Genomic DNA, 27793 nt, shown 5'->3' on the forward strand with positions numbered 1-27793 from the left:
ATTACTATATCCAAAAGATGATTGTATTTTGATAACGATAAACACACTTTGATAAGGGTAAACACACTCTTCAGATTAAGAACTCAGACAATACAACTGAACCAATGTTTATGGAGGAACAAAGATTCACTTCTCAGCTACCTATGGTATAGAATGAAGAAACAACCCTAGCTAGTACTGAGGAAGACACCAAACTCTCACAGAAACACGCCAAGAAGAAGAAGATGATGCAAACTCACAATTTCTGATTATTCGCATAAACTTCACAATGATCTCTTCTTTCTCTATATATCTCTCGATCTCATCCTCTTTTCTAACAAACCCTCCCAGCCACTAAGCTTCTGCCAACACATCATTCACCTCTTAGCCAATCATCCCTCTATGTCAGCTACTCTTCACTACTCTTTATTTTCCCTGTAACATATTTAAGTATTTATGCATATTGTATATGCAATTCTGAGATCTATTGGGTTTTACGTAAACCTAGCAAACTAGCAGAGCCATAAAATCTTGTCCGTGGTGGAACAAAAGTTGTCAGAACTTATTGTGAAAATTTGGAGATTGTTGTGAACTTGTGCGATCGATAATTAACCCAAAAGTGAAAGAAAAGTATTGGGAGCTTCAAACTCAATATTAGCTTCTTCTTCTTATTTTTGGTCTTAATGTGAAGACAAATACTAGCTATTTTATTAGAAAGATTTTACGTAGAGGATTAATTAAAGTGTTTTGGAAGTTACCGTGCATAATCGACGATGGCCTCAAGGCCCCTCAACATTTATACGCCTAGGGTTATAGACTTATAGTTTAGTTTTGTTAGGAGTTGACTCATTGTGGATAGTACTGGTACTGGATAATAACATGCATGTGTATGTATATATGGTAGATAAACATATTATGTTTTTTTTTTTTGGTATGCTATAAAGATATGTACTCGATAAGAAATGATAAAACAGCAAAGATAAAGTATGGGAAACGGAAAGAAGAATGTAGCTGGTTTTTATTGCAATCATTCATAAAAGAAAGAGCCAAACAAGAATAACAAACATGATGATAAAGGGGATATATAAATTTAAGAATGGATGTATAATTGTAATGGAAGGCACATTCCATTTTTTTCTTATACATTGTAATCATTTGTTAAAACTTATACATTAAAAAAAAAAATATGGGGGCGAGAGAGAGAACAAAGGAACATGATTCCAGCGATTCTAAGCAATGTGCAAGACAACTTCCCACTATCCTAAAGTAAACCCTATACCTAATCTCCACGTTCTTCATATCCAATTTTGGCTAATCTCTTTTTTTTTTTTTTTTTTTTTTTTTTTTTAATTTGACTCATTACAGAATCGATCAATATATGTTTATTTTTATTTTATTTACCAACACTCTAAAACATGACTCATTACTATACGATTTATATAGATTTTTTTTATAAATGAAACTCTAGTTACAAGAACCATGTTTATACTGCAAGATATTTAATTAGCTAAGACCACCAATAAAAACATACATATATCAATATTTGGGATCAATACATGATTGATGATTCATATAGCATCACTCTCTTTTTCTTTTGTCCTTTTCCAAAATTTGTTATGTATATTATATGATAAGATTTAATTATATATGTGATATGTCTTGCTGTATATAATATAACTTACAAAATCCATAACAATCACGATAATTAATTTCACAAGAAACACGTATTAAACTCATTATAATACTACTAGACGTCGGTTAAAGAGGACAAACCAAGCAGTATACAAAATATCTCAAATCCAATAATACAAAGAAAGAATTAGTATTGACTAATATATCCTTAGCCAATTTGTATGTGCTTCTTTAAACACACACCATTTGATCAATGAACCAAACTTTTGAGGTCGGCAACGCAATATGGATGAAGAGCAATCGCCTTCAGCGTCACATCCATCAAGACCTACATTGTAGTAAGACGAACTAGTGTGAAGCCAATTTTAAGAGATATAACAAAACTAATATCATAGATCTTTTACCTTTACAAAGTAAATTTAACTAAACCATTTGATTGTATTTTTTACTAATTAAAATATTTGGAAAGAGTTTGTCGTCGAGCATACTTGTTAGTGACAAAACATGTTCACAAGATTTTGTTTAACAAAGTGAACTTTGAAAGATGTCATTTCCTAACCAATTCTTAATTTAAAGAATACTATACAGATATAAACAGGTTTATCTAAAATACTAATTAGGTTCAACCCATTTCATCTTTGATGTCATCATCATTCAACGCCTTGTTATTATTTTGTTGGTACAGCCAAATTAAACTAATCAACCATACATATTCCTCACCGACCAATCGTGTCGCTACACACATTAGCAGCCTTTAATTTACAAATAATCCCAATCATGCTTTTGTACCAAGAGGTTTGGTCCTCTTCCTCATCCTCCGGCGAATCTTGAAAAACAATAATTATTTGCCGTAATAAAACTAAAAGACCACGCAACTACACAACTGTCACAGAATCATACATACGTCTCTCTTTTTTTTTTTTTGCAAAAGCCCTTAGAAAAGAAGAAAAAAAAAGACGAGAGGGAATATGGTCCACCTCATCGTCGCATCTTTGGACACAAGTCGCACAACTAGTGGCATCTTTCTCGCCTTAATTATTAAACTAACACAAATCATAAAGAAAACCAACAGATAAAAATAATGACATTAACTCCTTAATTAATCACTTTAATTACCACAAAAGTGAGCAAATGATTAGTACTAATCGGTGGCGTTACAAGATTTTTCTAACGCGACGCGACTCAAAAATACAAAACGCGTCTTCCTTCTTTGTTTCTTTCCCTTCTTTATCACACAATTCACAACGATTATTTTATTTCCTTTTTCTCTTTACAAATTATTTCAGAGAATAAAGTAATTTAAATTCCATCATTTATAATTATATATACATTCCTTTCTTTAATCTCTTCTCTTTATATTAAAAAAAAAGGAACAAGAGGAAGAAGAAGGTACTTTTGTCGGCCGGCGCAAAAAAAAAACCAGATCTCTTCGTCTCTAGATCAGTGTTTTATTAAGCACGGCGAACCCTTTGTTCTGTTTCTTCTAACAGCCAGAAGCAAAAACAAAAGTTTCGATTTTTCTTGTGGGAGGCTAAGCAAAAGAGAAGAGAAGAAGATGATGGAGTATGAGAATGGGAAGAAGAGGAAAGTACGAAACAAACATCAACTGAAAGCACAGTTCTTGTCTCAAAGGTATCTAATCTTATGCTGTTGTTTCTTCGTCTTGCTCTTCTTCTTATCTTCCGACCGTATCTCCACACTCTCTGTTCGCTCCGATTCCCTGAGACCGTCTCTTCGTGTTCCTGCTCTCTCCGTTTTATCGTCCATGGATTCGATTCACCGTTCGTTTCACGGCGGCGTTAAGTTCCCTGAGTTGAGAGTTGACGACAGAGTTCAATTCCCCGACCACTTGTTGCTGATTCTCTCGAGTAAGATCGAGAGAGGTGGTGAGAAAAACCTAGTTTGTGTGTATCGTGGAGTAAAGGAAGAGACTTTGGTGTTGCCCTCGATTTCTAGTGACGAATTCGATGAGTTTAGATCCATTGTTCGGTGCCCTAATGCTCCTTTGAACTATTCTTCATCTGTTGATTTGCGATTCCGTGGAGATTTGGTGAAGAAGAAGGAGCAGAGGCAGAGCAGTCGTGTTCATAATTGGGAAAAACTTGGTTACGAGGCGGTGGTTGATGGTGACACGGTGGTTGTGTTTGTTAAAGGATTGACTCGAAGGCCTCACAAGGAATCAGATCCTTCTTACTACAAGTGTCAATTCGAGATTGGTGATTCGGATGAGAAAGAGGTGACTCAAGCTCTTGCTGCAGCGCAAGAAGTTGTGAGGTGTGTTTCCCCTGATAGTTTGAAGCTAAATCCAGAGATGATGTTTCGTGTGAGCGTGATTCATATTGATCCTAGAGGAAGAACTACGCCTGCTTTGCCTTCGGTTGCGAGACTCTACGGTTCTGATTTGAACGAGAAGAATAAGAAGGAGGAGAAGAGTGTGGTTAATAATAAGCATGAGCTTTGTGTTTGTACAATGCTTTGGAACCAAGCTCCGTTCTTACGTGAATGGATCATGTATCACTCGTGGCTTGGTGTCGAACGTTGGTTTATATATGATAACAACAGCGATGATGGTATACAAGATGAGATCGAGTTGCTCAGTTTGGAGAATTACAATGTGAGTCGACATGTTTGGCCTTGGATCAAGACTCAAGAAGCTGGCTTCTCGCATTGTGCGGTTAGAGCGAAAGAAGAATGTAATTGGGTTGGATTCTTTGATGTGGACGAGTTCTACTACTTCCCTACACATCGCTCTCAAGGCTTACCGAGCAAAAACGCTTTGAAGTCTCTTGTATCAAACTACACTTCATGGGATCTTGTTGGAGAGATCAGAACAGAATGTCATAGTTACGGTCCATCTGGTCTAACCTCGGTGCCATCACAAGGCGTGACTGTAGGTTACACTTGTAGACAAGCGAACCCCGAGAGGCATAAGTCGATCATACGGCCAGAGTTGCTCACGAGTTCATTGCTAAACGAAGTTCATCATTTTCAATTGAAAGAAGGAATCGGGCATATGAGTTTGGTGGAGAGCGTAGCCGTAGTGAACCATTACAAGTACCAAGTTTGGGAGACTTTTAAAGCAAAGTTTTACAGAAGAGTAGCTACTTATGTTGTGGACTGGCAAGAGAATCAGAATCAAGGGTCTAAAGATCGAGCTCCGGGGTTAGGGACAGAGGCCATTGAGCCGCCTGATTGGAAAAGAAGGTTTTGTGAAGTGTGGGATACTGGATTGAAGGATTTGGTATTGTCGAATTTTGCTGATCAAGTGACTGGTTATTTGCCGTGGCAAAGGCAACAACAACAGGAATAACTTTTTTTTTTAGTTGGTTGGTTTGGTTGCTGAGAGATAACTTCATCAATTGTACATTCATTTTTACATTTGACAAGGAGATTTACATACGAAGTCTACATTATTATTTCCTTCTTTTGTTACTTCATTTTTTTTTGGGGTTGGTGGTGGGGAGAATTGAAATTGCGTCTAATCTTTTGTTTTTTTCAGAGTTTACCACCACATGTATAAATTTCGGTAACACTGCAAAAAAAAAAAAAAAAAAAATCTTTCTTTGGGTTCTTATATGAATTTATTAGTCTTTCAATCCTTGTTTAGTTTGGTTGATGATGACATTCATAATATATTTTTTGTCCGCATGAACAAAAGTTGTTAAGAGTGAATACATGCTTCTGATTAAGAGTCCCATTACCATGTAACAGCATCTTGGCTTTCTATGTGGGCTAAAATGTAAGTAGATGGTGTAAAAGTCCATGGACCAAAACATATTGGTCTAGTGATGTTTTTTTTTATGTCTCTATTTAAATATTTTGTCTTTTTCTTTATAACAAGTTCCAAACTCTTGTGACTTATTATTTCTTACCAGCCAACCTTTTCACAAATAAATAATCTCCATTTAAGTCATTCAATTACTAATAGATGCAAATTCAAAAAAAAATTCATCAATTGATATGTTGGAGTAAAAATTTTAATAACAATGACTGATTTTTAAGGCAAAACCTATCAACACACAAGAAATTTAAAATCATCAATCCAAAAGTCCTTATTGTATAGTTTGCATTTATAAAAAAAACGAAAGAAGCTTTCCCTTTCAATGACAACATTGAGACTAGTAGAGAGACTGACTGAATGTAGTTACATCATCTTCTCTCAAACACATGCTTTTTTTTCAAAACTGCGTCGTTTTGTTATCAGATTCTTTTTTTTTTTCCCAAACAAAACAAACCATCAAAATACCAAACAAACCAAGAAAAAAACAAGAAAAAAAATACTAATTTCCACTAAAAGTTACTAATAAGAAAACAAAAAAAATAGTCAAAAGTTTCTCTTTCTCTCTCTCAGTATTACACAAACAGTCAATGAACCTTCTTCCGCCATAGAAGCTCTCTCTCTCCTTCTCAGCTTCTAACCTAGAAGAAGACCACCGAACTAGATCCACCTTTTCTTCTTGTTATCATGAAGAAGATCTTCATTACACTTCTCTTTATCACCTCCTTCCTCTGTTCATCTTCTTCAGCTGAAGACGACGTTCTCTGTCTCCAAGGTTTGAAAAACTCACTTACGGATCCTTCTTCTCGACTCACCTCATGGTCTTTCCCAAACTCTTCCGCTTCTTCGATTTGTAAACTCACCGGTGTTTCCTGCTGGAACGAGAAAGAGAATCGTATTATCTCTCTCCAGCTCCAATCGATGCAGCTCGCCGGTGAGATTCCTGAGTCTCTTAAGCTTTGTCGTAGTTTACAGTCTCTAGATCTCTCCGGAAACGATCTCTCCGGTTCGATTCCTTCTCAAATCTGTTCTTGGCTTCCTTATCTCGTTACGTTAGATCTATCTGGGAATAACCTTGGTGGATCTATTCCTACTCAGATCGTTGAGTGTAAGTTTCTAAACGCTTTGGTTTTGAGTGATAATAAGCTTTCTGGTTCGATTCCTTCTCAGTTGAGTCGATTAGATCGGCTTAGACGTCTTTCACTAGCTGGTAACGATCTCTCCGGTTCGATTCCTTCTGAGCTTTCGAGGTTTGGAGAAGATGATTTTAGTGGTAATAATGGACTTTGCGGGAAGCCTTTGTCAAAGTGTGGTGCGTTGAATGGGAGGAACCTGAGTATTATCATAGTGGCTGGTGTGATTGGTGCTGTTGGATCTTTGTGTGTTGGTTTAGTGATTTTCTGGTGGTTCTTTATTAGAGAAGGTAGTAGGAAGAAGAAAGGTTATGGTGCTGGGAAATCTAAAGATGATAGTGATTGGATTGGTTTGTTGAGGTCACATAAGCTTGTTCAGGTTACTTTGTTTCAGAAACCTATTGTGAAGATCAAATTGGGTGATTTAATGGCTGCTACTAACAACTTTAGTTCTGGGAATATAGATGTTTCGTCGAGAACTGGTGTTTCGTATAAAGCTGATTTACCTGATGGGTCTGCACTTGCGGTGAAGAGGCTTAGCGCTTGTGGGTTTGGTGAGAAACAGTTTAGGTCGGAGATGAGTAAGTTAGGTGAGATTAGACATCCGAATTTGGTGCCGCTTTTAGGTTATTGTGTTGTGGAGGATGAGAGACTGTTGGTGTATAAGCATATGTCTAATGGCACGTTGTTCTCTCAGTTGCATAATGGTGGATTGTGTGATGCTATTTTGGATTGGCCGACTCGGCTTAATATTGGTGTGGGAGCTGCTAAAGGGTTAGCTTGGCTGCATCATGGATGCCAACCGCCTTATTTGCATCAGTTTATTAGTTCCAATGTTATACTTCTTGATGATGATTTTGATGCTCGGATTACTGATTACGGTTTAGCAAGGCTAGTTGGATCTCGTGATTCTAACGATAGCTCGTTCAATAATGGAGATTTGGGGGAGTTAGGTTATGTGGCGCCTGAGTATTCAAGCACTATGGTTGCATCTTTGAAAGGAGATGTGTATGGGTTTGGGATTGTGCTTCTTGAATTGGTTACAGGGCAAAAGCCTTTGTCTGTTATTAATGGTGTGGAAGGGTTTAAAGGGAGTTTGGTTGATTGGGTGAGTCAGTATTTGGGTACAGGTAGAAGCAAAGACGCTATCGATAGAAGCATATGTGGTAAAGGACATGATGAAGAGATATTGCAGTTCTTGAAAATCGCATGTAGCTGTGTTGTGTCAAGGCCTAAGGAAAGGCCGACGATGATTCAGGTGTATGAATCGTTGAAGAGCATGGCAGATAAACACGGCGTTTCTGAGCATTATGATGAATTCCCACTGGTCTTCAACAAACAAGAAGCTTGAGTATGAAACTGAAAGTAGTCTTTTTTTTTGGCAGCTTAAGCGCTAAAAAGGTATGATAAATCTACTTTGTATCAAAAAGCCTTTTTTTTTTTACTTTATATCTCATTCTTTGTTCCTTCCCTGTATCAAAAGTGCCTGTACTCTTGTTTGTCTTGTATCCTCCTACCGTATAATTCTGTACATTCGTTGGGTCATCAATGTACTCTTTGGAATGTATGTAACCTCTTCTGATGAAATGAGAAGATTTCTGTCTTATTTCATAATTGTAAGTACCAAAGCTAACATGTTCTTACTCTTCTACTTTGCCATTTGGAATTCCTTATAGATTCTAAAGGGCTCTATGCCTTGGAGTTGAATCATTGAAGAAGCTCTTTTTGACTGTAGGTTTCATCTTTTTAAGTTATGTCTTTGATGGTCAAACGAGTCAATCCGTAGTTTGTTGTGTTGTGATGATATCTTTTGGATGAGATGTGGGGTTTTGGTCTAATAATAAAGACAATAGAGTTAAAAGAAACGGGTATGTTGGAGGCAGATGTAGAGATGTCTGCGTCTCGACTGAAGCATAGACACATGAACTTTGACCCCACTTCTCATCTTTGAATAATGCTATCGTCTTGTCACCATTTCATTTGACAATCTGTTACTTTCTTGTTTGTTACTGTGACAAGCTGTGAAAGTCAACATTTTTTGGTATTGAGTGATTGAAATCTGGCAGATCAGATCAACATAGACTTCATCCAGTTGATTCTCGTCACTCTCCAGTCTCCCCAGTCAAATGTTTTTCACTATCTGATTGAAACTTGTTTCCTTCATCCAAAGAAAGTATGTAGAGTGTCAATATTGGAACCGTCCATATTTCAGGGGTCATTCAATAATATACACTTTGATAAGAAAGAAGGTGAGAATATACAAATTTGGTTTCCATTTCATCTTTTTATAATTTATGTAGAAGTACATTTTACATATATGCTCCTACTGACATTATTATGCAAAGTTGAGAAAAAAAAACACAACGTTCTTGGACAGTAGTACCATTTGTTGCAGTATCGAGCGGACAATTTGAGCAACAGTTTGTGTGCAGTTTTCTTAACTTCTCTGGGGTAGCAGAGACTAGCTCGTTTCACCTTCTTTGAAAAAGTTGGCAAGTTTATGAGAAACGGTTTGCAGTGCCTCGGATAAGCGATTTTCATTTCCTGTAATATCATCATCCCCTTCGTAAACCAGATGAATTCCATGCATCTTCATCTCAACTTGTTTGAATTTTTCTTCTGGTTTGATCACCTGTATGGTGTACCCATCTTTCAACAACGTAACCATTGGGTGCTGAGCTGAGTATCGGCAGATGTGGAGTTGATCATCACTTGTTCTAGGCACTCCAGACAAGTGCAATGTGTGGAAATATTTGTGCTTGAGATCAAGTTGGAGAATTTGGGCTCGAACCTCCACCACATCAGGCAGTTGGTTGTCACCTCCGGTTTCATTGTTACGAGCGGCCACAACAACAGCCAGGATTACACCTCTGAGCTCTCTGTTCGGTTGAGCTGTGAATGTGACAGGGCCTTGTGAGAACCATTCCGGGATTCTGTTTCCAGGCAAACTCAGATTCCTCAGCGATTTCAAAGAAGCCTGCATTGAGAAATTCACAAGATTGCAAAGCTAGTTGTTTGATATTAAACTGATTGAGATTTTCTTGGAGTTTGAAGAATCACCTTAGAAAGTATCTTTACCGCACCGGAGAGGCTGGAGTCACAGCCGCTCATGTATAATCGTTTCAGACCCGTCAACTCCTCTAGGCCTGGAACATCATTCAGTTTCACGCAGTTTGTGAGATTGAGGTCCTGCAAGATCGTCAGCTTTGAAAGGTCGGACATACTCTCCAAGGAGAAGCAGTTTGCCAGGTTTAGTTTCTCCAGTTTACATGGAAGAGGGGGAAGACAAGTGAGCTCTTGGCAGTCATACAAATAAAGTTCTCTGAGATTTGATAAACCCTTGAGACTACACGGAAGACTGTGAAAATAATTATTCCCCAGGTTCAGTATCATTAGAGACGTCATTTTCTCAAGAACATCTGGGATTTTCCTGTATATTCCCCAACTACGAGCATCCAGTTCCTCAAGCGACGAGAGGTTTGAGAAAGAACTTGGTACTTCTACAAAATGAGGTTCTTTGTTTGTTGTACCTGGTGCATCACTTCTAAAAAGAGGCTTCTTCAGCATTTTCAATACCATTAACTTTGAGAGGTTACCAAAACTTTCTGGCAACTCTACGATCGAAGTTTCTTCCATGTACAGATGATGAAGAGATTTCAAGTTTCCAAATGAGTTAGGAAGCCTCTTGAGCATTTTACACTTGTTCATTCGGAGTTTGACAAGGTTTTCTAGCTTGCCAAACTCTTCCGGTAGTTTCTCAATGTTAGAGCCTTCAAGGTATAAGTTACGGAGTGTGTCCATATTTCCAATTGATCCAGGCAGAACCTTCAGAGATTCGCAATCCCTCAACTCAAGTTGGTGAATAAAGTGAAAGCCATCAATCTCTTTTGGTAAAGCTTCAATTGGTGTTCTGTTCAACCGAAGTACAAGAAGAGAATGTAATCCACCAATTGAGCTTGGAACCTGTTTCAGAGATTGGCAACCTTCTACTGACAAGTCAGTCAAACGTGATAGAGAGCCTGATCTTAGAGGTAGCTCCTTCACCCTAGTTCCGTTGATGAATAGTTCCTTCAATGATACGAGCTCATTGATTGTGTCAGGAATCTCAGAAAGGGATATACATCGTCTCAAATGCAGCTTCTGGAGATTTTTCAGATCTCCAATAGAACTCGGAAGATTTTGCAGTCCAGTAGCATCATCGAGATATAGCTTCTCCAGTGATGTCAATGTTTCTAAACACGAAGGTAGCTCTTGGAAAGATAAGCAACCATTTAGACTAAGCTTTTCAAGATTTTGGAGACGGAGTATAGAATCTGGTAACTTCTTTATCGCAGTACCATCCAGAAGAAGCTTTTTCAAGCATGACATGGCACCGATGTTTTCTGGTAACACTTTTAAATTTGAACAGCCAGAGAGGAAAAGTTTTTCAAGACGCTTCAGTCCAGAAACATCCACAAGAAATTCAGAAAGATTTGAACAGTTTCTGAGGTCCAGCTGAAGTAATGTTTTCAGATTACCAACTGATCTGGGAACCTTCACCAGGAGATTGCATCGCTCGAGAACAAGCTTTTCTATGGCTTTATGGTTTGATAAATTAGGAATGGCTTCTAAGCTGTTGCAGCCACGCAAATTTACAACCTTCAAGTACTTGTCCTCCTGAAAAAACAGAAAGAACTATATATGTTATATCAGTTGAAACTCTAACTCATGTTTCGGTAAATAAGAAAGCTCTACCCTTTTGATGAGCTCGCTCTGGACTTCTCTTATTCCACTCTCTGAAAGATCAAGAACAGCAAGTTGCCTAGCAAGAAAATAAGGAGGGAGAGATTCTAATGGGCAACCTTTCCACTGTATCCACTTGAGTTCAGATGGGAGGAGTTTAAGATTTCCTTCTAGTTCCACGTTATTAATCTGAAGAAGTCTCAACTTCTTCATTGGTACAAAAGGCTCTACGGGAATGGTGATTTCAGAACTTTTTGGCTTTTCTTCAACAGGAAGTCTTACAAACATATTCTTCAGTGACTCTAACATGGACTTCCTGCCCTGATTGTTCTGTAGATTCGTCGACACAATTTCCTCTGCAGTATGGTCCCTTACAAACTTTTTTTTGAAGTCAAACACGATTCCCCGGATGGATCTTGTTCCCTGTTATCTCATTACAGAAAAAACGGTCATGAGAATGTAAGTCAAATACAAATGATACATAACTCTGTAGGTGAAACTGGATGGTATACCTTCATATAGTCCAATACGTTCATTATTTCACCACGATCCCAGAGTCTACTCCGCATTTCAGGATCATCTCTGCTTTCTTTAAGGACCATCTGCCTACCCATGTCTCTGATCTGATCATGCATCGACAGAGTATCGTCTTTCATGATCTCAAGGAGAGACTTCTGTCTGAGGACACTGAGGGCAACCTCAGCGTGATACCCACATCCTTTTAAAATGTCGACAACTTCTTCTTTCGTTATTTCCATTTTGAGAAAGAGACATGCAATGTCAAGGAATATTTTCTTTTGTTCATCGTCTAAAGATTCGAAACTCAGAGACAGAACACTATGAAGTTTGTCTGGCTGGGTATGCTTCAGCTTCTCTAGTTCAACTTGCCATTCGTCTTCGTCCTTGTCATACAAATGAGAACCAAACAGTTTAACAGCCAGTGGCAAACGCCCCGTCGCCTCGGCAATCTTCTTGGACAAGTCCAATAAACTCTCTGTTGGTGGTTTTTCTTTACGTAGTGAATAGAAACTAAACAGCTTCAATGCCTCCATCTCAGTCAAGCACTTGACCTCATATCGTAGTTTCACTGAGAGCCTACTCAGAACCTCTTCATCTCTGGTAGTGATGACTATAACACTTCCTTCATCAAACCATCCAGTTTCACCAACCAGCGCATCAACCTGGTCTGCGTCATCAACATCATCCAAAACCACAAGAATCTTCTTTTCACGAGCATTTTGTTTTATTATTTCCCGGCCTCTGTTAACATCTTTTGTTTCAGGTAACAAACCGAAAAGTTGCTTGATGAGAGTTTTCTGTAGATTGACTAAACCATCTTGGTCTGATGATTTTTCCCTAACACTTTCGATGAAAACTCGATGAGACTTGAAGTTGACAATGATCTTGTTATAGAAGGATTTTGCGAGGGTCGTCTTGCCAATACCACCCATACCGTAAAGCCCCAGGACCTGAACGCCAGAACTGGATTCGATGTTCAACAGATCCATCAAACCCTTCACAGATGATTCCAGCCCAACAGTGTAGTCTGCCACTTTCTCTGGCGTGTTCCTCACTTAAGCTAAAACGTTTTTTACCACCTGCTCAATCATGTCATCTACTTTCTTTCTGTTTTTGCCATCCTTGTCATCTTCTTGAACAGTCTCTTTTCTGCCAAAATAAAAATAAAAAAATCCAAAAAACTCAATTCAACCGAGTATATATATCTACATGAATGATATTCAAATGCAAATGGGATGGTTAGAGAGAGATGATGATTGATGAGATAATGGAGTGAGTCCTACGCGCAAAAAAATCCAGGGATATTTCCAACAAAATTCATAGCTCGCCTCCATCGCTGAATCGCCTCATCGTCATGTTTTATCTTGTGTTTTTCAAAATGCTTGGCGAATTTACCGCTCTGTTTGCGGACGTCGGAGGGATCAACCCCGTAAAAGATAGGTACCATGGGACGTTTCAGAGATGATCTTGTAAGATCGCAGAGGGTAGCTAATTCATCTAGACACCAGGTAGAGTTAGCGTATTTACGGGATAAGACGATGACGCATGCGGCCGAGTCCTCGATGGCTTCGAAGAGACTTGGACCGATCTCATCCCCTCTTTTCATGCCCTCGTTGTCCCGGAAGACCCGGACTTTTTGCTTCCCGTTGAGCGCGACGTACAGACGCTCACAGAAGTTGTCGCGCGTGTCTTTGCCTCGGAAGCTTAGAAATATCTCGAACTTGAGCCTATGCGGAGCAACGCCTCCAGTCTCCATCTCCCCCTCCTCAACAAGCTTCTAGTCAACTGGATTGCTTCATGGGAGATGATTACATAGATTGATACCTTGACTAAAACGACGATGACGAACCCTCCCTTTCTTTTCTTTTTTTTTTTATGTGTTTATTTTAATTTGGTCAACACTTTGTGCATACATCTCTCATCATGTCACGTACGTTAGCATTTTAAAACTTTTTAGTAGTTAGATATTTTCTCAGTTTCTATAATAGATAATTGATTTTTAATATTGTTTTGTTTCCTAGAGTTTTTTAACATGTATTTTGCCAGCCCTACTGTAAAATAACATTTGCTCTAACACTGACGCCATATAGCCAATCAAAAAACTATAAGAGAACAAGTTTTGATCTCTTCTCCAATATAGTAAATGATGATGATCTTAAGAAACATAAAGATCTGAAAACCAAAAGATCCACGCTTTGAAGTCAAGAAGAGAACTGCTAGATCAACAAATCGTCTTTACTAATCAAAAGCCCAAAAAAAAAAACCCGCCTGAATTAATGCTTAAAAGTTTTATATGAGATGTATATATATGTCAAAGACGCAAAGTATACCAAACATAAAAAAAAAAAAAAAAAAAAAAAAATAGAGATTAAAGGAATTGATGAAGTCATACCCGTAAATCAATCCGGAGATGTTTCCGACTAAAGTCATAGCTTTTTTCCATCGTTGTATCTTCTCCTCACCAAATGTTTTCGAATGATCTTCAAAAACTTTTTCGAAAGGACCTTCCTGGTTCCGAACTTCCCATGGTTGGACCTCATAAAAGATCGGCAACAGTAGACGTTTCAGAGGTGCTTTCAGATCGCAGAGCCTAGCTAATTCTTCGAGGCGCAGGTGAGAGTTAGCGTAGTTAGGGGATAAGACTACGACAAAAGCCACCGAGTCCTCGATAGCCTCCACGAGACTTGGACGTAGCTCATCATGATCCCCACCTTCCACATCATCGTTCCAAACCCGGACCTGCTCCTTGACGAGCGCTTCATAGAGACGATCCGTGAATTTGTGCCTCGTATCTCTTTGGAAACTGAGGAATGTGTCCCACTTGATCCTCGAACGCGGATTGAAAACAGAGGCGCCGGTCTTCATTATCTCCGATCTTTCTTCTTCGAAATCAGGTTTTAAAAGTCAATAGGGATGGATGCAGAAACTCTTCCGCGCGTAGAGAAGTTTTATATTAGTTTTAGACTTCCAACACACAATAGTTTTTATATTTTAATTCTTACAGTCATAATCCCAAACAACGACATGACTCTTCTCCAAACCGAAAACGTCGTGCAGTTCCATGTGTAAAATAGTTCAGACATCAGATCATGCAACAGTAGATTCACTCTTCTGAGCTGGCTTCACCTTCTTCGAATGATCTGAAAAAGTTGGCAAGCTTCTGAGAGACGGTTGACTGTGACTCGGTTGATAAATGTTCTTCGCCTTTAAAATCATCATCCCCTTCGTAAACCAGATGAATCATCCCATGCATCTTTAACTCCACGCCTTGTTTGATTGGCGGTTGTCTTTTGATCACTTGGATGGTATACCCGTCTTTTATCGTCAATACCAATGGGTGCAAAGCTGAGTAACGGCAGATGTGGAGTTGATCATTACTTGTTCTAGGAACTCCAGAGAGGTGCAATGTGTGGGTGTATAAGGCTAGGCCAAGTTTGAGAATTTGGGCTTGAACCTCCAACACATCAGGCAGCTGGTAGTCATCTCCCGTTTCCTGCTTAAGAGCCACAACAACAGCAAGGACTACTCCTCTTAGCTCTCTGTTATTTACAAGGTCTTCCGTTTCCTACTCATCAGGCTCTGTTATTAGCTTGAATTGAATACAATTTGGTTTTAAGAGTTGAGATTTGAGAAGTCAGTTATGAACTAAAGGTGAAGTTAGCTAAGTCTACTAACTATACTGATTTTTTTTTTTTTTTTGTTGGAAGTAGTAAAAGTTGATGAGTACTCATAGGAAATAAAACGAAAAGATTAATTTTCTCAAGAAACTTTGAAGATCCGGAGAACATAAAAAATTCCAAGATTGGAAAGCAAATAAGAACAAAGCTAATGAAGTCAACTAACTCTGTATCATCTTTAGTTTTGGAGACCATGTCTTAAGGAAGATAATCAAAGAAAAGATAGCCCCCATGATCATGATCATGAATGATTCAATTTTAGATGAGAGATGTGTTGGATAAGCTTCAGCATTCCTTGAAGTCTTAGAGATCCTTGTCAAGATAGGATTAGGATAAGAGATAGACTTAATAAGAAGTAGGCGTTATCTAGTTCCAAGTTCTAATGTGAATAGGATTAGCAAAGGTGTGCTAACAAAGAGAGAACATTGAGAGCTTAAGAGTGTTTAGTTTCGAGAGAATTATTTTCTAAACATCAATAAAGAGAGCAATTCTTTATAAGCTAAGTTGTGTTCTAAATTCTATATTTGGTATCAGAGCTCTTAGGTCATTGATCCTAAAAGTTCTTAAAACATCACGAAGATTATACGAACATATAGCCGTCTTAACCAAGCCATGGAAGACGACAATACACTTCGACCAAAGGAGTTCTCACCACCATCGATTCAATGTCCTATGTTAACTTCCTCTAAAACTACACGCTGTGGTCCATGAGGATGAAGATCTTGCTTAGGATTTACAAGGTCTGGGATACAATCGAACCAGGATGAGGAGATCTCGAGAAGAACCTCATCGCTATTGGTTTACTGTTTCAAGCTATCCAGAGAATCTTATCTTGCAAGTAGGCGAACAGGATTCTTGAAAAGGAATATGGGAAGCAATTAAATCAAGAAATATGGGAGCTGAACGCGTGAAGGAAACGAGGCTCCAAACTCTGATGTCTGACTTTGACAAGTTGAGGATGACTGATTCGGACACAGTAGATAGCTTTGCGGGAAAGCTATCGGAGATTGCATCAAAATCTGCTGCACTCGGACAGACTATTGAGGAATCCAAGCTGGTGAAAAAGTTTCTCAACAGTTTACCAAGACACAAGTACATTCAAATCATAGCGTCTCTCGAGCAAGTGTTGGATCTAAATACTCCAGCTTATCAAGATATTGTTGTAAGATTAAAAAAAGCTTATGAAGAAAGAATCCTCGGCGAAGAAAACGGTGGAGACACACAAGGAAAGCTTTTATATGCTAACACTTATCATCAAGAATTTGGAGCTCAACAAGGGAGAGGACGCGAAAACAGAGGACAAGGAGGCAGAGGACGTGGTAGAGGCCGCTTTAATTCACAAGATCGTGTGACAAATCAATCTAATCAAACACAGGATAAGGAGAAGAAGGATATAGATTATATGTTTTCGATGTGATAAGGCAGGTCTTTACGCCTCTAATTGTCCCGAGAGAGTCCAAAGAACACAAGAATCACATAAAGTGGAGACAGAAGACGCTGACGCAGCACTTTACATGCACGAAGTTGTGTTTCTGAATGAAGAAAAGCTAATACCAAAAGTTTACGAAACCAAGACAGGGGAAGAAGTTCTTTGGTACTTAAACAATGGTGCAAGCAACCACATGACAGGAATCAAGTCTTATTTCTCAGAACTAAATGAGAAAAGAAAGGCAAGGTGAAGTTTGGAGATGGCTCTTATGACAAGATAGAAGGAAAAGGTTAGCAACATCCTAAGTTTAGGACAAGCTACGGAAATCGGCTGTGATGTGAGGATGAGACAAGACTACTTGACGGTTCATGATCCAAGTGGGAGATTGCTGGTAAGAGTCAATCGAACTCAGAATGTAGAGCCTGTTCTGAGTTCAGGTGTATGAATCGTTGAAGAGCATGGCCGATAAGCACGGTGTTTCGGAGCATTATGATTAATTTCCACTGGTCTTCAACAAACAAGAAGCTTGAGTATCTTACCAGAAACTGGAAGTAGTCTTTTTTTTTGGCAGCTTAAGCGCTAAAAAGGTATGAGAAATCTACTTTGTATCAAAAGCCTTTTTTTTTTACTTTATATCTCATTCTTTGTTTCTTCCCTACTGTTCTTAGTTTTTAACAGTGTCAGTACTCTTGTTTGTCTTGTCCCTACCGTATAATTGTGTACATTCGTTGGGTCATCAATGTACTCTTTGGAATGTAACCTCTTCTGATGAAATGAGAAGATTTCTGTCTTATATTCATAATTGTATGTACCACCAAAGCTAACAAGTTCTTATTGCTCTCCTACTTTGCCATTTGGTCTAATACCTTAAAAGATTTTAAAGGGCTCTATGCCTTGGAGTTGAATCATTGAAGAAGCTGTTTTTGACTGTAGATTTCATCTTTTTAAGTTATGTCTTTAATGGTCAAAAGAGTCAATCCATAGTTTGTTGTGTTGTGTGATGATATCTTTTGGATGAGATGTGGGGTTTGGTCTAATAATAAAGACAAAAGAGTTAAAAATAACGGGTATGTTGGAGGCAGATGTAGAGATGTCTGCGTCTCGACTGAAGCATAAACACAAGAACTTCGACCCCACTTCTCATCTTAGAATAATGCTATCGTTACTTTCTTGTTTGTTACCGTGACAAGCTGTGAAAGTCAAGACTTTTTCCTGTGTTGAGTGATTGAAATCTGGCAGATCAAATACAGCATAATTGTTATCCAAATGATTCTATTCACTCTTCAGAATCTCCAAGTCATATGTTTTCATTATCTGACTCAAGTTGTTCATTCATCTCAATAAAGTAATGTCAATGTTGAAACAGAGCCCAATTTCAGATTTCTATTTGGTATACGTACATTTTACATATGCTCCTATACATCTTTCACTGATTTGGATCACAACGACCTGCTTTGTGAAGAAACGAACATTATTTTTCTGACGCGAAGAAAATAAACACAACGTTCTCCAACGCTCAGGCTAACGTAGACCAACACGTTTAGTTCAAATCTTTACCAAATCCGTTGTAACTCTAATAAATTGGGAAACAAGAGTTTCCTCTTTTTGGTTTTTTTTTCATTGATTGTAAAAGTAAAGGTAAAGAAAATATACGGAAAAAGAAAACACAAAAGCGAAAACACTCCTATATGAGCAACAGTCGTATCGATAAGACTGATTGTGTGCAGTTTCTTAACTTCTCTGTGGTAACAAATTGTAACAGTAGATTCATTTTCTTAGCTGGTCAAGAGCTGAAAAAATTGGCAAGTTTATGAGAAACTGTTAGCTGTGCCTCAGTTAAGAAATCTTCATCGCCTGTAATATCATCATCCCCCTCGTAAATTAGATAAATCCCACGCATCTTTAGCTCGACGCCTTGTTTGTGTGGCGGTTGTCTTTTGATCACTTGTATGGTGTAACCGTCTTTTAACGCCTTAACCATTGGGTGCGAAGCTGAGTAACGGCAGATGTGGAGTTGATCATTACTTGTTATAGGCACTCCAGAGAGGTGCAGTGTGTGGGTGTATAAGGCTAGGTCGAGTTTGAGAATCTGAACTTGAACATCCACCACATCAGGCAGCTGGTAGTTATCTTCATTTTCAAGGTTAAGAGCCACAACAACAGCAACAATTACACCTCTGAGCTCTCTGTTCGGTTGAACTGAGAACGTGAGAGGGCCTTGTGAGAACCAGCCCGGGATCCTGTTTCCAGGCAAGCTCAGATTCCGCAGCATTTTCAAAGATACCTGCGATAAGAAGTTCACAAAAATGCAAGCAAGCTGTTATCACATTTTGAAATTCAACTAGTTGCGTTTAGGTGCAGTATGGAGAATCACCTTGGAGAGACTTTTCTTTACTGCAAGGGAGCAGGAGTTACAGCCGCTCATGTATAATCGTTTCAGACCCGTCAACTTCTCTAGGCCTGGAACATCATCCAGTTTCACACAGTTTGTGAGATTGAGGTCGTGCAAGATAGTGAGCTCTGAAAGGTCAGATATACTCTCCAACGAAAAGCAGTTTGCTAGGTTTAGCTGCTCCAGTTGACATGGAAGAGGGGGAAGACATGTGAGCTCTCGGCAGTCATACAATGAGAGTTCTCTGAGATTTGATAACCTCTTGAGACTACACGGAAGACTATGAAAACAATTATTCCCAAGGTTCAGTGTCTTTAGAGACGAAAGCTTCTCAAGACCATCTTGGATTTTACCCGATATTCCCCTACCGCGAGCATCAAGTTCCTCGAGCAACAAGAGGTTTGCGAAAGAGTTTGGTAATTCTACAAAACGAGTTTCTTCGCTTGTACCTGGAGGACAACTCTCAGTACTTCTAAAAAGAGGCTTCTTCAGCATTTTCAATACCTTTAACTTTGAGAGGTTACCGAAACTTTCTGGCAACTTCATGACCAAAGTTTCCTCCATGTATAGATGGTGAAGAGATTTCAAGTTTCCAAATGAGTCAGGAAGCTTCTTTAGCATTCTACACTTGTTCATTTGGAGTAAGACCAGGTTTTCCAGATTGCCAAAATCTTCCGGTAGTTCCTCAATGTTAGAGCCTTCAAGGTATAACTTACAGAGTGTATCCATAGCTCCGATTGAATTAGGCAGGACTTTCAGAAATTCGCAGTTCCTCAACTCAAGTTTGAGGATTAGTTGCAAGTCACCAATTCTTTCTGGTAGACTATTAATTGCAGTCTTATCTAAATTCAACTGGAGACGAGAATTTAATCCACCAATTGAACTAGGAACCTCTTTTAGATGTGTGCAATCTCCTGCTGAAAAGTCAGTCAAACATGGCAGTGAGCCTGATTCTAGAGACACCGTTTTTACCCCGCTTCTGTTGATGACTAATTCCTTCAGTGATATGAGCTTATTGATAGTCCCAGGAATCTCAGAAAGGGATTTGCAACACCTCAAATGCAGCTTCTGGAGATTTTTTAGCTTTACGATAGAACACGGAAGTTTTTGCAGTGCAGTATTATCAAGATATAGCTTCTCCAGTGATGTCAATGTTCCTACGCACAAAGGTAGTTCTTGAATATTCCTGCAACCTCTTAGACTAAGTTTTTTAAGATTTTGGAGGCGGTGAATATCTGGTACATTCTTTATTGCAGTTCTATCAAGAAGAAGCTTTTTCAAACACGGCAAGTAACCAATGCTTTCAGGCAACACACTCAGATTTGAACAGCCGGAGAGGGTAAGTTTTTCGAGAACCTTCAGTCCAGAAACATCCACGCGAAAGTCAGAAAGATTTGAACAGTTCTTGAAGTCCAAGTGAAGCAATGATCTTATATTGCCAACTGAGCTAGGAACCTTCACCAGAAGTTTGCATCGCTCGAGAACAAGCTTCTCTAGGGCTTTATGGTTTGATAAATCAGGAATGGCTTCTAAGCTGTGGCAACCACGCAAATTTATAACCTTCAAGTTCTTATCAACCTGAAAAGCAGAAATAACTATTTATAGCAAGGAGACTTTATGACTCAAAATTATATATATTTACCATGTATAGGGAAAATAAGAAAGCCTTTACCTCTTTGCTACACAAACTCTGGACTCGTCTTATTCCACACTCTGAAAGATCAAGAACAGCAAGTTGCCCAGCAAGAAAATCCAGAGAGAGATCTTCTAACGGGCAACCTTTCCACTGTATCCACTTGAGTTCAGATGGGAGGAGTTTTAGATTTCCTTCCAGGTTCACATGATTAATCTGAAGAAGTCTCAACTTCGTCATTGGTACAAAAGGCTCTACGGCAACGATAATTTCAGAAATTTTTGGCTTTTCCTCTGCAGGATTGTTGTGTAGACTCCTCAAAGCAATCTCATCTGTAGACTTCATTTTAAAGTCACATACGATTCCTCGGATGGATGGCGTACCCTGTTTATCCATAACAGGAAATAAACAATCATGAAAATATAGTCAAACAGAAATGATATATAAACTATAGGTAAATTACCTTCATATTGTTCAATACGGTCATAATTTCACCATGATCCCAGAGTCTACTTCGCATTCCAGGATCCTCGCTGCTTTCTCTAAGGACCATCTGCCTACCCATGTCTCTAATCTGATCATGCATCCAAAGATTATTGTCTCTAATCTTAATGAGAGATTTCTGTCGGAGGACACTGAGGGCAACCTCAGCGTGAAACCCACATCCGTTCAGTATGTCGACAACTTCATCCTTTGTTATCTTCGTTCTGAGAAAGAGACACGCTATATCAAGGAATACTTTCTTTTCTTCATCGTCTAAAGATTCGAAACTCAGCGCCAGAACACCGTGAAGTTTGTCTGGTTGGATATTTTTCAGCTTCTCTATTTGAACTTGCCATTCGTTTTCGTCCTTGTCATACAAATGAGAACCAAAAACTTTAACAGCCAGTGGCAACAGTCCTGTTAACTCAACACTCTTCTTGGACAACTCCAATAGACTCTCTGTTGGTGGTTTTTCTTTTCGTAGCGAGTAATAACTAAACAACTTCAATGCCTCCATCTCAGTCAAGCACTTGGCCTCATATCGTAGGTTCACTGAGAGCCTACTCAGAATCTCCTCATCTCTGGTAGTGATGACAATAAGACTTCCTTTATCATACAAGCTTGTTTCAGTTTCACCAATCAGTGCATTAACCTGTTCGATGTTATCAACATCATCTAAAACCGCAAGAATCTTCTTACCACGAGCACTCTCTCCTTGGAAAAGTTTACGAACGAAAGTTCCTTTCAGATCATCTAAGCCACCTTGGGTTGATGATTTCTCTCTAACGTTATAGATGATTACTCGATGCTCGAAATCAACAATCATCTTGTTATAGAAGTATTTAGCAAGAGTCGTCTTGCCAACACCACCCATACCGTAAAGTCCCAAGATTTGAACACGAGAAGAGGATTCAAATTTGAGCAGCTTCATCAAATCCCCAACAGATGATTCCAGACCAACAGTGTAGTCTGCCACTCTCTCTGGTGTATTCCTCACTTCAGCTAAAACCCTTTTCACCACCTGCCCTATCATGTCATCTTCAACAGTATCTTCTCTGCAAATTTCCCAAAAAGACAGCCACAAGATGACTGTGAGCAGTTTGATAACTTCTTTGTGGGTGGCAGATCATGTAACAGTAGATCCTTCACCTTCGTCGAAAGATCTGAAAAAGTTGGCAAGCTTCTGAGAGACGGTTAGCTGTGACTCGGTTAATAAATGTTCTTCGCCTTTAAAATCATCATCCCCTTCGTAAACCAGATGGATCCCATGCATCTTTAACTCCACGCCTTGTTTGATTGGCGGTTGCCTTTTGATCACTTGGATGGTATACCCGTTTTTTATCGTCATAACCAATGGGTGCAAAGCTGAGTAACGGCAGATGTGGAGTTGATCATTACTTGTTCTAGGAACTCCAGAGAGGTGCAATGTGTGGGTGTATAAGGCTAGGCCAAGTTTGAGAATTTGGGCTTGAACCTCCAACACATCAGGCAGCTGGTAGTCATCTTCCGTTTCCTGCTTAAGAGCCACAACAACAGCAAGGACTACTCCTCTTAGCTCTCTGTTTGGTTGAGCTGAAAACGTGAGAGGGCCTTGTGAGAACCAGTCCGGGATTCTATTTCCAGGCAAGCTCAGATTCCTCAGCAATTTCAAAGAAGCCTGCAATGAGAGAAGCAAGTTTTTTAACAAATCTTTGGGATTTACCTAATTGAGATTCTATAGAGTTTGTAGAATCACCTTGGAGAGTCTTTTCTTTACTGCAAGGGAGAATGTGGAGTTACAGCCACTCATGTATAATCTTATCAGAGCGGTCAAGTGCTCTAGGCCTGGAATATCAATCACTTTCTCACAGTTTGTGAGATTGAGCTCATACAATACCTTAAGGTTGGACAAGTCGGATATACTTTCCAACGAAAAGCAGTTTGCCAGACTTAGCTGCTCCAGTTTCCACGGAAGAGGAGGGAGACACTTGAGCTCTCGGCAGTCATACAATAAAAGGTTTTTGAGATTTGATAACCCCTTGAGGCTAGATGGAAGGCTGTGAAAATAATTATTCCCGAGATTCAGTATTTTCACAGACGACATCTTCTCAACAACATCTGGGATTTTACCGGCTATTCCACAACTACGAGCATCCATTTCCTCAAGCAACAAGAGGTTTGAGAACGAATTTGGTACTTCCACAAAATGAGGTTCTTCACTTTCACAACTTCTAAAAAGAGGCTTCTTTAACATCTTCAATACCCTTAGATTTGAAAGGTTCCCAAAACTTTCTGGCAACTTTGTCACCGAAGTTTCCTGCATAGACAGATGGTGAAGAGATTTCAAGTCTCCAAATGACTCAGGAAGCCTCTTAAGCTTTTTACAGTTGTTCATTCGGAGTACGACTAGGTTTTCCAGCTTGCCAAAATCTTCCGGTAATTTCTCAATGTTAGAGCCTTCAAGATATAAGCTATGGAGTGTGTCCATATCTCTGATTGATTCAGGTAGAAACTTCAGGGATTTACAGTTTCTCAACTCAAGTTTGCGAATAAAGTGCAGGGCACCAATCTCCTCTGGTAGAGTTTCAATCGGAGTCCTATCCAACTGTATCTGAAGAAGAGAATTTAAACCACCAATTGAACTCGGAATCTGTTTCAGAAGATTGCAACCTCCTGCTGAGAAGTCAGACAGACATTGCAGTGAGCCAGGGTTTAGAGGTAGCTCTTCCACTGCGCTTCCATTGACAAATAATTCCTTCAACAATTTGAGCTCATTGACAGTGTCAGGTATCTTAGAAAGGGATGCACAATGCATCAGATGTAGCTTCTGGAGATTTTTTAGATATCCAATAGAAGTCGGAAGATTTTGCAATGAAGTACCATCAAGATATAACTCTTCCAGCGATGTCAATGTTCCTATGCACAAAGGTAGCTCTTTAATAGATCTGCAATTCTTTAGACTAAGCTTTTCAAGATTTTCGAGGCGGTAAATGGATTCTGGTAACTTCTTTATTGCAGTTCCATCAAGAAGGAGCTCTTTCAAACATGGCATAGCACCAATGTTTTCTGGTAACACAATCAGATTTGAACAGCCAGAGAGGAAAAGTTTTTCAAGAAGCTTCAGCCCAGAAACATCCACAAGAAATTCAGAAAGATTTGAACAGTTTCTGAGGTCTAGCTGAAGTAATGTTTTTAGATTACCAACTGATCTAGGAACCCTCACCAGGAGGTTGCATCGCTCAAGAACAAGCTTCTCTAAGGCTTTATGGTTTGACAAATCAGGAACGGCTTCTAAGCTGTGGCAGCCACGCAAATTTAAAACCTTCAAGTTCTCATCAACCTGAAAATCAGAAATAACTATTTTTAGCAGTCCGACTCTAACTGAAACTCTGTATATATATACTTGCCCTAGTATAGACCTTATGAGGAAATAAAAAAGCCTTACCCCTTTGCTACGCATACTCTGGATTCGTCTTATTCTACTCTCTGAAAGATCAAGAACAGCAAGTTGCCCAGCAAGAAAATTCGGTGGGAGATTTTCTAATGGGCAACCTTTCCACTGTATCCACTTGAGTTCAGATGGGAGGAGTTTTAGATTTCCTTCCAGGTTCACATGATTAATCTGAAGAAGTCTCAACTTATTCATTGGTACGAAAGGCTCTACCCGAATGGTGCTTTCATAACATTTTGGCTTTTCCTCTTCTTGAGATGATATAAATTTATTCTTCAGGTAACTATACAGAGATTTGATGCCCGGATTGCTCTGCAGATTCCTCAACGCAATATCCTCTGCAGTCGGGTCCCAAGCAGACTTCTTTCTGAAGTCAAATACGATTCCTTGGATGGATGATGTTCCCTGTTATCACATTACAGAAAAAAAGATCATGAGGATGCAAGTCAATACAAATGATATATACAACTGTAGATATAAATACCTTCATATTGTTCAATAAGGTCATAATTTCAGAACGATCCCAGAATCTACTTCGCATTCTAGGATCCCCAGGAATTTCTGTAAGGTCCATTTGCCTACCCATGTCTCTAATCTGATCATGCATCCAAAGAGTATCGTCTGCAAAGATCTTAACAAGAGATTTCTGTCTTAGGACACTGAGAGCAGCCTCAGCGTTAAACCCACATCCGTTCAGTACCTCGACAATTTCTTCTTTTGAAATTGTCATTCTGAGAAAGAGACACGCAATGTCGAGGAATACTTTCTTTTCTTCATCGTCTAAAGAATCGTAACTCAGGGCCAACACATCCTGAAGATTACTTGGTTGGGTATTTTTCAGCTTCTCCAGTTGAATTTGCCATTCCTTTACTTCCTTCTTGTCATACAAAAGAGAACCAAACACTTCAACAGCCAGTGGCAAGAATCCAGATATCTGGACAATCTTCTTAGACAAGTCCAGTAAACTATCTGTTGGTTTTTCCTTTCGTAGTGAATGATAACTAAACAGCTTCAATGCCTGCTCCTCAGTCAAGCACTTGACCTCATACTGTTGGTTCACTGAGAGCCTACTCAAAATCTCTTCATCTCTGGTAGTGATGACTATAAGACTTCCTTCACCATACCATCCTGTTTCACCAACCAGCGCATCAACCTGGTCTATGTTATCAACATCATCTAAAACAGCAAGGATCTTCTTCTCAGGAACATGTTCTTTGATCTTCTCTCGTCCTCTGTCAACATCTTCTATTTGAGGTGCCGAAGAAGTAAGTACATTGATAAACTCTTTTTGTAGATTGACAATGCCGTCTTGGTCCGATGATCTTTCTCTAACATTTTTGATGAAAACTCGGCGACTGAAGTTCCTAATGATCTTGTTATAGAAAGCTTTTGAAAGAGTCGTCTTCCCAATACCACCCATACCGTAAAGCCCCAGGACTTGAACGCCAGAACTGGATTCAACATCAAACGCATCCATCAAATCCTTGACACGTGATTCCAGCCCAACAGTGTATTCTCCCACTGTCTCTGGTGTATTGCTCACTTCAGCTAAAACCCTCTTCACCACAAGCCCAATCATGTCATCATCAACCGAGTCTTCTCTGCCAAATTCCAAAACAAACAGCAGTGTGATCACTAACATCCTAAATCCATTTCATCATCTACTATGAGTATGTCTACATGAATTAGAAATGCAGATGAGGTCATGTCTCCTACCTCCAAACAAAACCAGAGAGATTCCCAACTAATTTCATAGCATCTCTCCATCTCTCAATCTTCTCCTCACCAAATCTTTTCGAGTGTTTCACAAAATCCTTAACGAAACGATCGCTCTGTTTGCGGACATGAGAAGGATCGACCTCGTAAAAAATTGGTATCATCGGACGTTTCAGAGAAGCTCTAAGATGACAGAGCGTAGCTAATTCATCAAGGCACCAGTGAGAATCAGCGTACCTAGGTGATAAGACAACGACGGAAGCAGCGGAATCCTCCATGGCTGCGACGAGACTCGGAGCGATCTCATCACCTCGTTCCATACCTTCGTTGTCGCGAAAGACCCGAACCTTCTCCTTGCGGTTGAGCGCGTCGTAGATACGCTCTGTGATGTTGTGGCGCGTGTCTTCTCCTCTGAAGCTGAGAAAGACGTCAAACTTGAGCCTATGCGGCTTCGTAACCACTTCAGTCTCCATCTCTCAACTCCCTCCGATCTCACGATCAACAAAAAATCTCCAGAATCCTCTTTTTTGGCTTTTCGAATTGAGATTTTTTTTTTTTTTTTTTTTAATTTAGAAATATATTTGGGACTGTCAGTCATTATCTAATAATTTGCTGCTCATGTAAAAGCAAAAGTCTCGATTTCGCCTTTTCAGTCTTGTGGAGTGGGGGTGGACCAACGTCAACGCTCTTTAGTCTTTTTTCTAATTCTGAAACGTCACGTAGTTTTATGTCCCTTATTTCAGTCAGAACGACACGTAGTTGTGACTAGTGTGACAAATAATATATTTGACTCTGTTATTAGCTTGACTTAATACTAGTTGAACTAGATGAGTACCTGTGCAATAGCACGAGTTGAAATTTATTTTATACAAAATTATGTATATATTTTGTATATTAAAATAATTTTTCATATTTTTAATTAATTTTTAAACAATCTTAACATTTTACATTTAATTTGTCGTCCGTTATAAAGATTATAACTCAATTTATCATATAATCCATTACATTTAAACTCATATGTCGCTTACAGTTGTTAATCCATAAGATTTTGTAAAAGGTTTGTTTATATTGTTAAAAAAATATATATATTTTATTCTTTAAAGTGGTATTATTCTTCTGAATTAATTGGTTAATAATAGTGTGAATGATTAAGGTAAATTTTCTACAGATATTATGGTTTGTGTTGAAGATTCCTTGTTATTATTAATGATACACCTTAAATAATTAAGGAAACCAGTAAATCTCGATTATCAATAATCAAGTAAACCCT

At 39.0% G+C, this 27793-nt stretch overlaps 7 protein-coding genes across 8 annotated transcripts; 3 read left to right on the forward strand and 4 right to left on the reverse strand.

Moving 5' to 3' along the window:
* Positions 1-2786: 2786 nt before the first annotated feature.
* LOC104776554 (glycosyltransferase family 92 protein At1g27200) lies at positions 2787-5031 on the forward strand. Its single transcript, XM_010500651.2, has one exon. The coding sequence runs from the start codon at positions 3167-3169 to the stop codon at positions 4919-4921; it is 1755 nt and encodes a 584-aa protein (XP_010498953.1). The 5' UTR covers positions 2787-3166; the 3' UTR covers positions 4922-5031.
* Positions 5032-5856: 825 nt separating this feature from the next.
* Positions 5857-8136, forward strand: LOC104776555 (Leucine-rich repeat protein kinase family protein). The gene has a single exon (XM_010500652.3). It carries the CDS (start codon positions 6077-6079, stop codon positions 7871-7873), a length of 1797 nt encoding a protein of 598 aa, XP_010498954.1. The 5' UTR covers positions 5857-6076; the 3' UTR covers positions 7874-8136.
* Positions 8137-8778: 642 nt separating this feature from the next.
* On the reverse strand, positions 8779-12899 carry LOC104741125 (uncharacterized). Its single transcript, XM_087508808.1, has 4 exons — positions 11757-12899; positions 11257-11667; positions 9583-11178; positions 8779-9499 (listed from the first exon to the last, which is right to left on the reverse strand). Exons 1-4 carry the CDS (start codon positions 12750-12752, stop codon positions 8984-8986), a joined length of 3519 nt encoding a protein of 1172 aa, XP_087364934.1. The 5' UTR covers positions 12753-12899; the 3' UTR covers positions 8779-8983.
* Positions 12774-14681, reverse strand: LOC104778853 (toll/interleukin-1 receptor-like protein). Of its 2 annotated transcripts, none has more exons than XM_087508809.1 (2): positions 13047-13635; positions 12774-12912 (listed from the first exon to the last, which is right to left on the reverse strand). In XM_087508809.1, the coding sequence occupies exons 1-2, from the start codon at positions 13517-13519 to the stop codon at positions 12819-12821; spliced, it is 567 nt and encodes a 188-aa protein (XP_087364935.1). In that variant the 5' UTR covers positions 13520-13635; the 3' UTR covers positions 12774-12818. The 2 variants fall into 2 exon arrangements, with proteins under 2 accessions (XP_087364935.1, XP_019095472.2); XM_019239927.2 differs by lacking the exon at positions 13047-13635 and adding an exon at positions 14156-14681 and having other exon boundaries at positions 12779-12912.
* Positions 14682-16332: 1651 nt separating this feature from the next.
* Positions 16333-17119, forward strand: LOC147946738 (uncharacterized). The gene is made up of 2 exons (XM_087507232.1): positions 16333-16759; positions 16866-17119. The coding sequence occupies exons 1-2, from the start codon at positions 16333-16335 to the stop codon at positions 17117-17119; spliced, it is 681 nt and encodes a 226-aa protein (XP_087363358.1).
* A 1331-nt stretch (positions 17120-18450) lies between these two features.
* LOC104776558 (uncharacterized) lies at positions 18451-22410 on the reverse strand. The gene is made up of 4 exons (XM_010500655.3): positions 21358-22410; positions 20934-21278; positions 19244-20839; positions 18451-19153 (listed from the first exon to the last, which is right to left on the reverse strand). Exons 1-4 carry the CDS (start codon positions 22408-22410, stop codon positions 18653-18655), a joined length of 3495 nt encoding a protein of 1164 aa, XP_010498957.2. The 3' UTR covers positions 18451-18652.
* LOC104776557 (uncharacterized) lies at positions 21847-26996 on the reverse strand. Its single transcript, XM_087508807.1, has 5 exons — positions 26524-26996; positions 25292-26408; positions 24802-25212; positions 23113-24696; positions 21847-23034 (listed from the first exon to the last, which is right to left on the reverse strand). Exons 1-5 carry the CDS (start codon positions 26994-26996, stop codon positions 22504-22506), a joined length of 4116 nt encoding a protein of 1371 aa, XP_087364933.1. The 3' UTR covers positions 21847-22503.
* Between the last annotated feature and the right edge of the window lie 797 nt (positions 26997-27793).

This window comes from Camelina sativa, chromosome 3, assembly GCF_030686135.1.
Source record: "Camelina sativa cultivar CO46 ecotype springtype chromosome 3, ASM3068613v1".
In the NCBI taxonomy this organism is placed as follows: Eukaryota; Viridiplantae; Streptophyta; class Magnoliopsida; order Brassicales; family Brassicaceae; genus Camelina; species Camelina sativa.